At 43.7% G+C, this 13917-nt stretch overlaps 2 protein-coding genes across 3 annotated transcripts in view; one reads left to right on the forward strand and one right to left on the reverse strand.

The window, feature by feature from the left end:
• hs6st3b (heparan sulfate 6-O-sulfotransferase 3b) overlaps positions 1-8270 on the reverse strand; it is a 52398-nt gene extending 44128 nt beyond the window's left edge. The window contains exon 1 of the mRNA XM_062534591.1: positions 7280-8270. Within this exon, the coding sequence (XP_062390575.1) occupies positions 7280-7827 (548 nt within the window). The 5' untranslated portion in view covers positions 7828-8270. The remainder of the gene's footprint in view (positions 1-7279) is intronic.
• A 1091-nt stretch (positions 8271-9361) lies between these two features.
• Positions 9362-13917, forward strand: part of uggt2 (UDP-glucose glycoprotein glucosyltransferase 2) — a 44373-nt gene continuing 39817 nt past the window's right edge. For both annotated transcript variants that reach the window (XM_062534593.1, XM_062534594.1), the window contains exons 1-6: positions 9362-9384; positions 10029-10162; positions 10481-10563; positions 10772-10902; positions 11106-11218; positions 11644-11821. In XM_062534593.1, the coding sequence (XP_062390577.1) occupies positions 10038-10162; positions 10481-10563; positions 10772-10902; positions 11106-11218; positions 11644-11821 (630 nt within the window). In that variant the 5' untranslated portion in view covers positions 9362-9384; positions 10029-10037. The remainder of the gene's footprint in view (positions 9385-10028; positions 10163-10480; positions 10564-10771; positions 10903-11105; positions 11219-11643; positions 11822-13917) is intronic.

The raw sequence follows: 13917 nt of genomic DNA on the forward strand, positions 1-13917 counted from the left end.
ACAATAAAAAATTAAAACGTAGACATTTTGTTTGTAATTAACTGTACTGTGCTGCCCCTGGATAAGACAGCTTCACCGTAGGAAAGGAATCATCTTTAAAGGGACGAGTACTTTAGGAATCTTCGACTCTTACTCAGTGTTAAATTAAACTCAGACAGGGCCTTCTTCTCTTTAATATGTAGGTTTCTTGTAAGGTTTACTAAAACATACTAAACTAATGGAGGATGCTTTGCAAAAATATCTGTATTACTCATGGATGTCTTACACACCACGCCGACAGAAGATATGCAAATAAGCATGACTACTCCGCTCTACCTCGAACACTACCACACCTCCCACCCACTCTTTCAGGCGCGTGCGTTGCGTTGCGCAAGGAAGGAACAAGTGTTTGAATGATGCCACAGCATGCTTGCTCCAGGTAACACTTAATTATAACAGCAACTAGATTACAGCTTTGCCCCAGCAGAGATGATGGCCAGGATTAATGACACATGAAAAGCAATCTCCAAACCCTGGTGTAAGCTACAGTACCTGGTCCACAAGGGCAAGCTCCGCCGTGCCCATAATAAACAGCGCGGGGATGATGGGGAGGATCTGAGGGACCTGCTGAAGCGCTTCAGGGCCGTAAATCTACCCAACTTTCCTCCTGCGCTCTTGTGCCGCATGTGGGCTCGCACAGGCACCTGCTACTCTCCTGCTCCTCTGCCACTCCATATGTTGAGTCACAGAGTGTGTCACAGTCACAGTCTAAGTGTGTGTGTGTGTAGAGTGTGTGTTTGTGAGTTTGGTTTGTGTGTGTGTTCGTATATGTGTTTGTGTGTGTGTGTGTGTGTGTGTGTGTGTGTGTGTTTGGTTTGTGTGTGTGTGTGCGTGTTCATATGTGTTTGTGTGTGTGTATGTGTGTGTGTGTGTGTGAGAGAGAGAGAGACAGAGAAAGGGTGTGTGAGAGACAGAGAGAGACAGAGAGGAAGAAAGAGAAGGAGAAAGAGAAAGCGTGCGTGTGTTGTCTGTTTCTCACTGCCCAATGTGCACTGGCTCACCCTGATGTGTTTGTCCATCACACCGACTCTAAAGAGGGAGGCCTACTACAGTACACCCCATCATCAGCGCCGAGCTAAAGAGACAAAGAATAGCCGCGCGGCGTGACACGCGGCGCCGGGGGCAGTGGCACCAATTACGCCGATCGGCAGAGGAGAATAAAATACGATGCGGTGTTTTAGTCCTCCAGGAGCGTGTCATCGCTCCTCCACATGAGTAATCACGGGGCCATTACGGCGACTGCAGGTCACTCGTTACTCTGATTGGCCCGGGAAATGAAAAGTGAATCTATTCTCTTTCCTAATTGTTCGGCGGGGGCAATCACGGGGGGCTGGCTGGTGGCAGAGATCACTGTTAAGAGGAGCAGAACGTACAGTGGGGAAGTGCTACTCTGCTCTCTGATGAGGAAGGCGGCCATGAAGGCTGAGGTAAATCATCGGTTAGCGCTAAACTAGCTGCTGGTCTACTGGTCATTAGTTGATTGACTCGATTCACGGGGGCTGGCTGGTGGCAGAGATCACTGTTAGAGGAGCAGAATGTACAGTGGGGAAGTGGGGAAGTGCTGCTCCGCTCTCTGATGAGGAAGGCTGAGGTAAATCATGGGTTAGCGCTAAACTAGCTGGTCTACTGGTCATTAGCTGATTGACTCGATTCACTTCATGTTCTCTTGTGAGTCATTGTTTTTCTCCTGCAGATGGTTTGAGTGCCAGAAGCCAAACGGGTACTTGGGCACAGTATGCTGAAGGGTAAAATGTAATGAGTGTTTCATTCAAAAAGGAATGCATGTGAAATAAACACATTTTCTCAGATATTTCTAGATGCACGCTTGACTGGGCCCGGTCGTCGAGAAGAGCAGTTGTTCTCTTTCACAAACACAAACAGGGTCACTGCATCTTTTACCCAGCTCTGTCAAACAACGGCCTAAAATCTTTAAGGACAACGATTAACAGCGGTTTTAATCTGGAAATCTATGTTGGCGGCAGTTTGCGGTTTGTTACTTAGCGTGACAACGTAATCTGTCTCCGCGCAGCTTTGATTTGCAGTATCACAAAGTCTGCAGGAGGGCTGTCGATAATTAAAATAATTAAACCAAGGACAACACCGGCCAGCAAATTAGCAGGAGCCGCCGCCGCCACAGCAGCAAAATCAACAGTCTCTTTTTATCCTTCAGACATTAAGGTGATTCCAGGCACATTTCAGCAGTGGAGTCTCAGCTTGCTATGTCGGAGTGTGAAAATTGCACATAACCTCCGTTCCAGATGAAGAGAACACCATCTGAATCACATCTACCGTGGGTGAGAAGCTTGAAGACAAAAAAAAAAAAACCCTGCTGTCTGTTCCATGTTCATAGAGAAAAAGCAGTATTTAATGGGAGTACTTTAGTCTTTTCATACCACTTAGACTTTGAGCCATATGGGTAAGTACGAATGGAGCACTCTCCGTCGTCTTAATCTAATAACCTCAGCGCAGTTGCCGCTGTAATTATGACTAAGTGTTGCAGGAGGTGCATTTGTGGCTGCCCAGAAAATACATTTGGCCATGGCACCAAGCGACCTGTGTGATTTAATTAGCACTGAGAAGAGGGAGTCAAATAGTGCTCGGAAAAAAGGGTGTGCAGTCCCGGGCAAACAGCTAGATTGTGTTGAGAATGGGTCAACACGAAGACTTGAATGCCTGAAAATGGACTAACAGCTCTTTTTTTATGTGCAAACTCGCACATGAAAACTCACGGCAGCTATTTTCCAATTCAAACTCTTCTTACTGCTTCTGAATTGCATTTTGTAGTGTTCAAAGTCAAGAAAATGTTTAGTCCTAAATCCTGAATCCAATAATGGTTGTCCTTTCAGCGAACCTCTGTCCCTACACTATCATTCCCTCTTTATTTCGAATGATAATATTATTGTGGGGGCATGCATTAACCAACGACCATTGGCAATGAGGACACAGTCAAAACAATCACTCAGAGGCAAGTTGTTATATCAGGGGCATAAGAATCTGCCTATAATGGAAATCCAAACACATTAGCAGACAGTGTGTGTGTGTGTGTGTGTGTGTGTGTGTGTGTGTGTGTGTGTGTGTGTGTGTGTGTGTGTGTGTGCCATGGCCCTGAGGAGGAGCTGGTGACAGTGGCTGGTGTGCTCCTGTGTGAGAGTGCCCTGCCGCTGGTACATCTCGCGGCCCCCTCTGCTCTCATATTAACATCCTACTCTCCGCACGGCCGACACAGACGGACAGCTCAGAGAGGGACGGCTCCCAGAGGCCTCTGCTGGAGCGACCGGGCAGGAGAGAGAGAGAGAGAGAGAAAAAGAGAGAGCGAAAGAGAGAGAGGAAGAGAGGGAAAGAGAAAGACAGAGAGAAAGAGAGAGAGAACGAGAGAGAGAGAAAGACAGAGAGAAAGAGAGAGAAAGAGCGAGAGAGAAAGAGAGAAAGAGAGAGAAAGAGCGAGAGAGAAAGAGAGAGAGAGAGAGAAAGAGCGAGAGAGAGAGAGAAAGACAGAGAGAAAGAGAGAGAAAGCGAGAGAGAGAAAGAGAGAGAGAGAGAGCAAGAGCGAGAAAGAGATAAAGAGAGAGAGAGAGAGAGAGAGAGAGAGAGAGAGAGAGAGAGAGAGCGAGAGCGAGCGAGCGCGCGCGCGCCGCTCGTGTCGGTCGGGGGCTCTGATTGGCAGCCCACTCCAGCGCCGGGCACCGTGGGAGCGCCGCTGATGGACTCTGACGGCTCTGACCTTTCCGTGTCTGCGTGGCACTCTTCCCTGCCAGCGCAGCGCAGCGCCCGGCTGAAAAGGCCACGCCGTGCCAGGCCGGAGCAGCGCCATCCCAGCCGCTCTCACAGAACCGGACGGGGCACAGACAACGGGCAGAGGATCACACCCTGCAATCTGCACTCTCACAGACTTGAGCCGTGACTGCACAGGGCAGGCGGAGAAGAAGAGATAGGGCGGAAAACGCACGCCCTTTTGTCACGGAAGTCTCCATCATGACACACGAAGAAGATGCCCGTTTTTTTTTCCACGAGTAGGCGTAGGCGGAGGAGGAAGATATCCCACATTATACAATGAAATTTTCATAATGTCACCACTTAACATGTGTGGGTCCGGGTGTGAGAGCAAGTGTTGTCAGGAGTCATCTATCGGTGTCGGCTCGACTCTGTTCACAGGCAGCAGTAATGTGCTTTCTGAATCGCTGTAGGGTGCACAATTGATAACACGGCTGGGGAGGAAGCTTCCACGCCTAAGAAGAAAGGTGGCATTGCACCCCCACAAGCCCCACAATCAACACACACACACACACACACACACACACACTACACACACACACTCACAACAGTGAAAAGATAAATGAAGCATGCTTTCATGCATTTGCGAGTGTACTGGTATTTCAGCTCTTCAGATGCAGGGTGGGGGTGGAGTGGTATTGGCTTTAGCATTACATGGTGAACAGCTGCAACTTATACAACCGAAACAGAAAACACTTCACTTTGTGTCTGTCTAAGCACTGTTGTACTATACAGCTCAGGTTGCCACCGAATCAGTAAAAAAAATGAACATATCAGGCCAACAGAAGATAGTCTTTTGTTCAAAATCAGTTTGGCAGGCATTTACAGAACCATTTTGGCTTTGTCATGATGCAAGCTTTTCAGCTGAGCTCACATGAGACCAACTCTCTTTCACTCTCTCGTTTTAAATGTATGACTGGCCAATTACAGAGAAATAATTGCTAGCTTCAACTTCACAGTCCCACTGTGGTCTATACCTAGGCCACTTCTATGGGGTAAACTGAAGCACAGATTGATGACAAAGCTGTTTTATGCACTCTTTTGGAAACAACGTACCCGGGCAATAACAGAGCAGATGTTTTTTATTTACTTGCACTTATAAATGTGAAAATCTGCAGATTTTGGACGCATTAAAACCTCGTTACACCCAGTAAATTACTAAAATAACTTCCAAAGCAGTTTGCACATCCAGTCTGGCACTGTCAGTGTTATAGATGGAAACACTTGACTTCTTTTTCCCTGCTGCTCAGTCTGGCTTTATGACACCTCATTTAAAGTTCATTACCAAACAAGAAGCAGCTTTTAGGATCTAGATAGAAGCCGCATATCATGCTGTTTCCGCAGTAGCACAAGGCAATGAGCTATTCTTAAGCCAAACAACAACAACAACAACAACAACAACAACTAAAAATGTCAAATAGAACATAACCAGCCTAATTCAATTCTATTGTAAAAGATTATTAACACTTAAAGTCATGTTGACTTGACAGTAAAGACTATCAGCAGCTCAACTAGTGTGATGGGTACTTGTAAGGGAATATCGGCGTTTCTCAGCTGAACACTAAAAACATGAATAAAATGGAATGATCAGAATAATAGTTTACGTGTAATCTGGTCTTTAACACATTATATTCTTTCACATTTTACACCACTGCCCCAAAGGGAGTCTGTGTAAGCCCCATGTAATCCAGCGGGGGCAAGAGGGCCAGTGAGGGGTTTGTGTGCTACTAGCCACCTCTTGAACCTGATGATTGATTGAGAGACCTCTGATGTACAGTATGTCACTGGCATCATGCAGAGTTTAACTTCATTGATTTTTAATATCCTCATTGACAATTGCAATCTTATGGGGTTACATGGGAATCCTGAGTCCACTTTGTTTACTTGCACTGCAGAAAAACACAACATACTTGAGATTGCAAATGATGCCTGATGACCACTCTGGCTTCATAATTGTTTGATTCCGTTTTTGAAGTATCATTGCAAAGATTGCAATAATATCTTCCAGCATGTATGCAAAAGGATCAGATCCTAATACTGGCTGTATGTCTATGAGTGATGGTCACAATGTCTTGTTTCCAAGCAAAAGGCAAAAGATCTGAGGGATCAAAGTGCTTCTCCAGAAGATGTTAAAACGACAAACCAGAAATTTGAATTTTACCAAAGCAACTCTGTGCTGCCGACCCACTGAGACTGTGACTAACCCGTTATCCTTTTCACTTGGTTGTGCCTAAAGCCAAAGGAGAGGCACAGCAATTCAATTGAAGATACTCCTATCCATATATTTTCTGAGAGAAAGAGAGAACTGTGTGCGTGTGTATGTGTGTGTGTGTGTGCGTGCGTGCGTGCGTGTGTGTGTGTGTGTGTGTGCGTGCGTGTGTGTGCGCGCGTGTGTGTGTTTGCATCTGTTTGCTGCCCACTGGACAGCTCTTTGAACCTTTCAGTAGACAGAGATGGATGCTCTCATACATAGGGATGAAAGACGGAGGGAAAAGAGAAGATCAGTCATCTGAGTCCAGGCTTTCCCCACCTCTCCACAGAGCTCCTGCAATGCCTCTGTCTTGAGCTGATTACACTCCATGCCATACAGCCCACCATAGCATTAACCTTTCTGGCGTTAAAGGAATTTTCTATAGCCTACTCCTTGACTTAATCTCTTGTCTTAATCGGCTGGGTCAAATACATGCAATAGAGAGACTCTGTAGTCTAGTGTATAAACTACAGTATAGTGTAGTTTGGACAAAATGTTGACAATAAGTCAGGCGAAGTAAATCTGAAAAAAGATATAAAAAGGGCAGAGACGGATTAATCTGAATCTTAAACTGAATCATTGAATAACTTATTGGCTTTTATCAGTCTGTGTTTGATGATAACTCAATGGGCTACTATGATCCAACAGAATATTCCACCTGACACATGCAAGATATTCAAATCCCACTGCAACTTTTGAGTATGTCGGCAAACTGCAACTTTTAGACATTTCAGTCCATATTCTGTGAAAACCATACTGGGCACAACTGTTGCGGATGATTGATTGCTGTGTGCTTCTTGAACAACCAGCTATTTAATTGGCCCATGGGGTCTACCTCACTGGCCTTTCTGGCGAGTCCTACACAACTCAGTGAATTTCAAGTCTGTCCTCACAATTCTTTTGATTCTATTTCACAGCACTGCTGAAAAGCCAACATTTTATAACCTGGACACATTTTAGACACATGGATTATTCAGAAATAAGGCTGTGCTGAGCTCTGTGTAGGCTATTTATTTTTTAAACGAAGCGACAGTCTCCACTGTGTTTGACTGAAATATGTGTTACATTATATTCTCTTTTGTATAAGATAGGCTACACATATCAGAGAGAAAGATAGAAAAGAAAGAGAGGGAGAGAGAAAGATAGACATACAGAGAGAGAGAGAGAGAGAGAGAGAGAGAGAGAGAGAGGGAGAGAGAGAGAGAGAAGAGCGATTACCTTCGGTTCTTCTGAGCAGCCTTTTTGTCCATTATGACAGGAACGCAGTTGGTAAGTTCCGTCCAGTCTGCATGTAAACCACAACTCCAGCCAGTGGAGAACCTCGAGAAGAGCCACGATTCCTCCTTCCCTGGCCGGTGACAAGTGCATTTCTTCTGGCCGGGTTTACAGTCACAGGGCTGTTCTAACCGTATATTCCTTACTAGATGACGACCAAAAGTGGTACCGCCAGTCTTTTGGATGTGCAAAAATACTATCACATCATCTCCTCGTATGTTAAATTCCACGTCCCGCATGAGCTCTCGCTCGGTAAAGTTAAATTTGGACAAAAATTTCGGAGGGCTATCATCTTCGAGTTCTTGATCTCGGTACAGGTCATCGGGCGTGGGATACTGGGTGGATGGCGGACGCATCCCTCTCAGTTTCTCACCAGTCCCGAAGTGACAAGAGTTGCTGCCTGCTGGACAAATATACTGATACCCTATAGTTACAAAAAGAACAGCCAAAACTGGAACTAAAATCAACTTATTTGATTTATCATTCATCATAATAAGCCTGTGTAGTCTATGCCATTAATATGAAATAATCACCGTGCGCCGGGCACATTATTCTGCTGGATCTAAAACACGTTGACACATGTTGATTTGACAGAGAAACACTCAGTGTCAACAGAAAAAGTGCCCCTGACTACATGAAATCTTGCACATTTTAGGTAGTAGGCTTCTTTGTACTCAGATCATAGCAGTCGAAATACAAAGGCAAAGTTCGTAAAATGCTAACGGAATGCAAATAAAAAAAATAATCGCAAGGTATTACTTGATTTCGTTACTTTCCAGGACTGCTATCCAAGTTGTAAATCAGTGACTGGTTAGCGAACTCTCAGCTTTGGCATGCACCGACAAATCCATGTTGGACTACTGTCATCCAGCAGGAAAGCGACATAGCTCAAATCATTGCATGTCCAACACCAGTGGCTTTCTTATCCTGCGCGCAATCCCATGCATGCACTAGCACAGCAGTCGTAATGTCCCAGTTTGATGTCCATGTCCAGTACCGTGCGACTGCAGTTCTGTTTGGTGGGATGGGCTCTGTGGCATCGCGGTCAGTCAGCGGAAAAACGATACGGAACGAAAAACGTTGAACTGTAGCCTACTGCCGCCACTTTCACGTCCGTTACGTTGGAGGAGCAGTTCAGTCTAATCTCTGCTGTGTGTTTGAGAGGGTATCTGAAGCGATAACACATTGTGTTGCTCCTTGCGCAACCACGCGTTCCCCCCTCTCTCTCTCATCCGCTGTCATTTCAGACGACACGGCTCAGCCTAAAGATAATGTGGATAATGTGGTAGCAAAAGCAATGCGTGTTTGCAGGAACTTTTAAAAAAATGGGTTTCCTCATCAAATAACGTGCAGTGTGTAAAAAACAAATAGGTTTACTGTGGAGTTCATCTAAACTAGGCTGGTCTAAATAAATCTAAGCTTGACTAAAGGGGTTTCATGCCTTTGACAATCATTTTCTATCTAGGCCTGGGATCATAGCAAACGGGCATAAATGGCAAACAGGGCCATTTTGAAATACCCTTTGTTAAGCCCTATAATAAAGCAACATCTATACATTTTGCACGTCTAAGCTCATGACTGTCAAATGTTTTCAATGTCTTAAAAGCCTAGACCTAAATAAATCAAGGGTCCTTTTTGCCCCTTGATGGCTGGATGTCCTTAACTTCAAACTTTATTTACGCGTAAACTTGTCCAAATATGATTAGACACTGTAGCCTTTTGCCATACTCAGAGGTCCCACTCTCATCTGTAGATTATCATGCCTGGAACATCTCTGAATGAACTGCCCCTCCTGGCGGATTTGGAGATTTTGCCCAGGCTGTCCCGAATGTGCCTGATGAACTATTCTGAGCTGAGATGCAGTCTAAAATGAACATTTAATGAATGTCGACTCATAATATCTCGTAAAGAGATGTAATCTGGAACGAGTTTATATGTTTTGTTATCGAGGCTGACTGATTTTTTTTAGTTCAGGGAGATGCATCATTGTAGCCAGTAGCTAGCGAAATAAATAGGACCCAGCAATGGCGGCGGCCAGTCGAACCGGGGTAAGATAACGGCACTGTAACAGTAACCAATGGATGTTACTTGTGTGAACTAGTTGTATTGGTTTGTTATACCGACGGTTGTGGTCAACACAGTGTTTATGTAAAGTGAAATGTGTTTCCTAAGGTTATGCTGTCTGACATGATTGTGATGATGCGTCTCTCATCTCCAAGTCAGTCCATGCTCATCAGATAGGCTAATGTTAGTTCTAAACATGTTTAGGCTACTATTATTATTAGGCTATACTGTTCTGCCTGTTATGGAGTGTATCTTATATCTTGTACTCTTTGAAAGCTAATTTAGTAGTCGTACATTGAAACGCCGCTGCGGACTATTACATGGGTTTGTGTGATGTTGCTTCCCTTCGCTCTAGCTGCGGTTATACGTGGCATCGCCAAAACGCAGTGCAAGCAGAAAGAGCACAGATGTTGCATCTTGTTCGAGCTATAGTTATAGCCATCGGGCCAAAATCTGTTATCAAATGTTAAAGTAGTAGATCAAGCTGTTGAGCTGCTGACCATAAACAGTAGCCTATCTATCCCTCGGTAAAAGATTCGACAGTGGAAGAGAGGAAGACTATCCCACGACACAACCCTCTTCAATAAAATAAAATAACATAAACGCCTGTGTTTATGTGCCCCACTAGGACCAGACAATGACGACCTTCACCCAGTTGTTGCTGCTGCTGTTGACTCTGCATCACGCTCATGCGGCATCTAAGGGTGTTACGGCCAGTCTCAAAGCCAAGTGGCCCATGACGCCTCTTTTACTCGAGACAAGGTAGCCTTTCTTGCTGACACTCAAACGTCTGATCATCTCGAACCTTGATGAAAAACTGTAAATTAATGGATTCTGTAATTATTGGTCATAGATTATTTACCAAAACGGCTTCAATGTACTTTTTAAATCACACTATAATGGTATGAAATGCCCTGCAATTTGTAGCCTATCTATTAAATGTGATTGGTCACAAGAAAATGAGTTTTGATCATTCACTCAAGTTGGTGATAGCTATTTTGCTGATTTGTATCTGCAGTTATTGTACAGAAACAATTATGTTAGTAAAAGCATTTAATGAGGAAATAAACATTTCTGCAGTGAATTCGTTGGGGAGGATGGGGAAGAGAAGTTTTGGCAGTTTGTTGACACTGTGAAGGAGCTCACTGTATATAAGAATGGGGGTAAGTATTTCATAAACAAAATGCATTTTATTAGCCTAGCCCTAGTAGTAGACGTTGTAGTTAGGTGCTGTGACAGTATGTTTATGTGAGACACTGTAGTATATGTAACTCACTTTGGATAAAAATCTCTGCTAAATGAATAAATGTACTGTATATTCATTTGCATTCCACTATTTGCATATTTAACTTTGTTTTCATTTACTTACAGAGTCTGTGAGATCATATTATAACCTCATTATAAAGAAAGCTGGTCAGTTTTTGACCGAACTTCAGGTCAGCCTTCTGAGGCTTGCTCTCTCATTGAGAACTTATTCACCTACTGTTAATGCATTCCAACAGGTAAGTCTCCATCTTACTTACCACGTATGACGTTTTTGTTGATGAAAATGCTTAAAATAACAACAAGTGTGTCATTAACACACTACTCACTAGAAATGATATTTCACCTGAAGTTTTCAATAAGATGTGAAATCAGCAGCAGCAGCATCTGGCAAAAGCAGGAGTTGTAATGGTCCCGCTCTGTGCTTGTGTTTGACCTTGAGATTGCCGGTGATGAGCCGCCCCCTGAGGCGTGCGCGGCCTTCGTCTCCGTCCACGGCCAGCACGCCTGCAGCACCAAGGACCTGAAGAAGCTCCTGAAGGGAGCCGCAGGCAGGTACTGTAACACACCAGCTCCCTCCCGCTGCCTCCCTCCAGCGCTGCTTCACCGTTATATTGTCTAAAGCGCAGTTCACACCAAAGACTCCCCACGCGACGACAGTGAGTTGCAGCGGTGTGAATTAAATGTTGCACGGAGTTGCAAGCCGTTGTTAGCCGTCGCAGAGCATTCAACATGTTTAATCACAGTTGCAAGGTTTTAGAACATCGCGGCTCGTCCCGTCTCGTCGGGAATTTTTGGTCTTAACCCTACAACATCTACAGTATGACGATTTGCTCATTGCACATTTTTCCCTCTTGAACACTGTTGTTGTGTCAATTGGCTATTGGAAATGTATTGTTTGTATAATGAATATCGGTTTAATAGCCTAAGATTGTGTTTGTAAGCTAGTAAATACAGTACTTGACTTTATCCATTCACAGACCAAAGCCATACTTGTTCAAGAATGATCATAAGTTCCCTGGAGTCAACGGTACGGATCTCCCAGTGACGATCCTCTATGCTGAAATTGGGACCAAGAAGTTCAATATTTTCCATAAGCTCTTGGCAGAGCGGGCAAGCGAGGGCAAACTCATCTATGTGCTCCGTCACTTCATAGCGGTGAGCTTTCTTTCTTTCTTTCTTTCTTTCATTCATGCATTCCTTCCATTATGCAGTCCTTCATTCATCATCCTTGATAAGAAAATGTTCCAACTTGTTGCTGATGTTTTGTCAATTGTTGTCCTGCTGATATAGTTGACATACTGTACAATGCTGTGTGACAATGTAACAAATCAGCTTTATCCACTGCATCAATCACTAATCTGAATTACAGTAAGTGCACATACAAAATGATATGCAAAATATTGTGACTGGTATTCTAGTATTTTGTCATATTAAGGTCTGATAAGCTTTCACACCCCTGGCTCCTCTGCTTGTTTACAACAAAGGACTAGACAGTGCCGTAGCATTTTGCATTCATTCTTTTAGCAGACACTTTTCATTCGAAGTAACTATTATGTCAATGATATTGCATGGGGCATTCTCCCCAGAGCACTTGCTCAAGGGCTATGCTGCTAGCCCAGCTCCTTAGCAACTACACTACCATTATCCTATTAATACATGTAAGCTTTGATTTGGTTTGGTCTCACATAATACTTCATTACCTTGGATCACATTTATAATCAAAGTAAATGAGGTGGAAGTAAGTGGTAGTGGCATAGCAGAATTAGGCCCATCACCAGCATTTAGTCAGATCAATACTGGAAATCGTGTGGATAGTCAACGCATTACTCGTACCCTGTGTTCAGTCATCCAGCTCTCACAAAATTGATGAGGGGCTGCAAAATCTTTTTTGAAAATGTGTAGTTTTTAAAGTTTGGTTTGTGTAAAGTGACTGCTTAGATACTTGTTGACCATGATGATTTTCTGCTTCCTCACTTCCTGAGTTTCACACAAGGTTCCACGAAAGGATGGCCATTATAGCATCATGCTTAATTGTCAGTCGCCTTTTTAACTGAGATATCAAATGTTCCCCTTATGTTGCTGTTATGTCTGTATTTGGATGGTTCAGACATCTTTGGTGTTTCCATTGTCATTAGTCAGAGGTTGGCTCAAGGTTGGCTATGTGTCTTGCCGGTGTTCAGCAGAGTCTTTCTGGTTGTGATTTCCACATCCTTTCCAGCAGCTTCCATTGATTTCCAATATGTTCTGGCCATAACTATTCACATGATAGCGCTGAGACAGTGATGGCCATAGTTTTATTGTTCAGGACATGTAATTATACGATTGTAAAGTAGTTATATACCGTCATTTCCCGACTATTAGCCGCGGCTTATACATTAAGTTTGCAAAATGTCTTCAGCTATGAGGTAAATACACAGGGGCAGTTAATATGGTATTGATATGGTTTTGATTCTTTTAACTGGCATGAAACACTGTCCTGCGGCTACAATGACTTGAAGGACATTCGTTTCTGCTATTGTGTCTGTAACTAGAATTTTTTGTATCACAGTGTGGCTAAAACTCCTTGCCCAACATTGTAGGCTACATCTCTGAAGTTCAGTGAGCTGTCTTTAGTCCAATCTATACCTTTCTGTCATGAGCGCCGCTTGCTCTGGTTTGGCTGTCTGGATCGATTACATTCTCACAATCTCAAGGTAACAGTTCGCTTAGGTTAGCTTGCAGCTTTCATATAGCCTACACACTTCAACATCGTAGATTTTAACAGCTACTGCATTTTGTGCCCTTAAAGCGACCCGCATGAATCATATCTGAGTGTGAGAGCATTAGATTTCACATTCATTGACTGATGTAATCTCTCAATACCTTTTTCCCCCTCAACTATTTTGGGCCATTGCCCTCCCAGGGCTGTATACTGAATAGCTTTCACATTGACCCAAGATTACAAAGTAAGTGTGAGTAATGGCTTGGTACATTGACAAGAGGCTGTAATGGTTCAAAGTTATAGAAAGCCACTGTAACTTGTAAAGCTTCTCTAATGGAATTCTTATGATAATCATGGTGCACTGTACACAAGATTAAGTATTTTTTTGTATTTAACTCTGCCTCAAAAAAAAAAAAGACCGTACAACACAAGCGAAAATAAATCAAATCAGCATTTGGTTCAACTTTCCTTTGTCTTTTGTCTATCAATTTGCCTGGTACACTTGTAAAGTCTTGATTCTTCCTGTATCTTCTGAGTATGTCTCTGGCAT

The sequence above is a fragment of the Sardina pilchardus genome, chromosome 4 (genome assembly GCF_963854185.1).
Source record: "Sardina pilchardus chromosome 4, fSarPil1.1, whole genome shotgun sequence".
NCBI lineage: Eukaryota > Metazoa > Chordata > Actinopteri > Clupeiformes > Clupeidae > Sardina > Sardina pilchardus.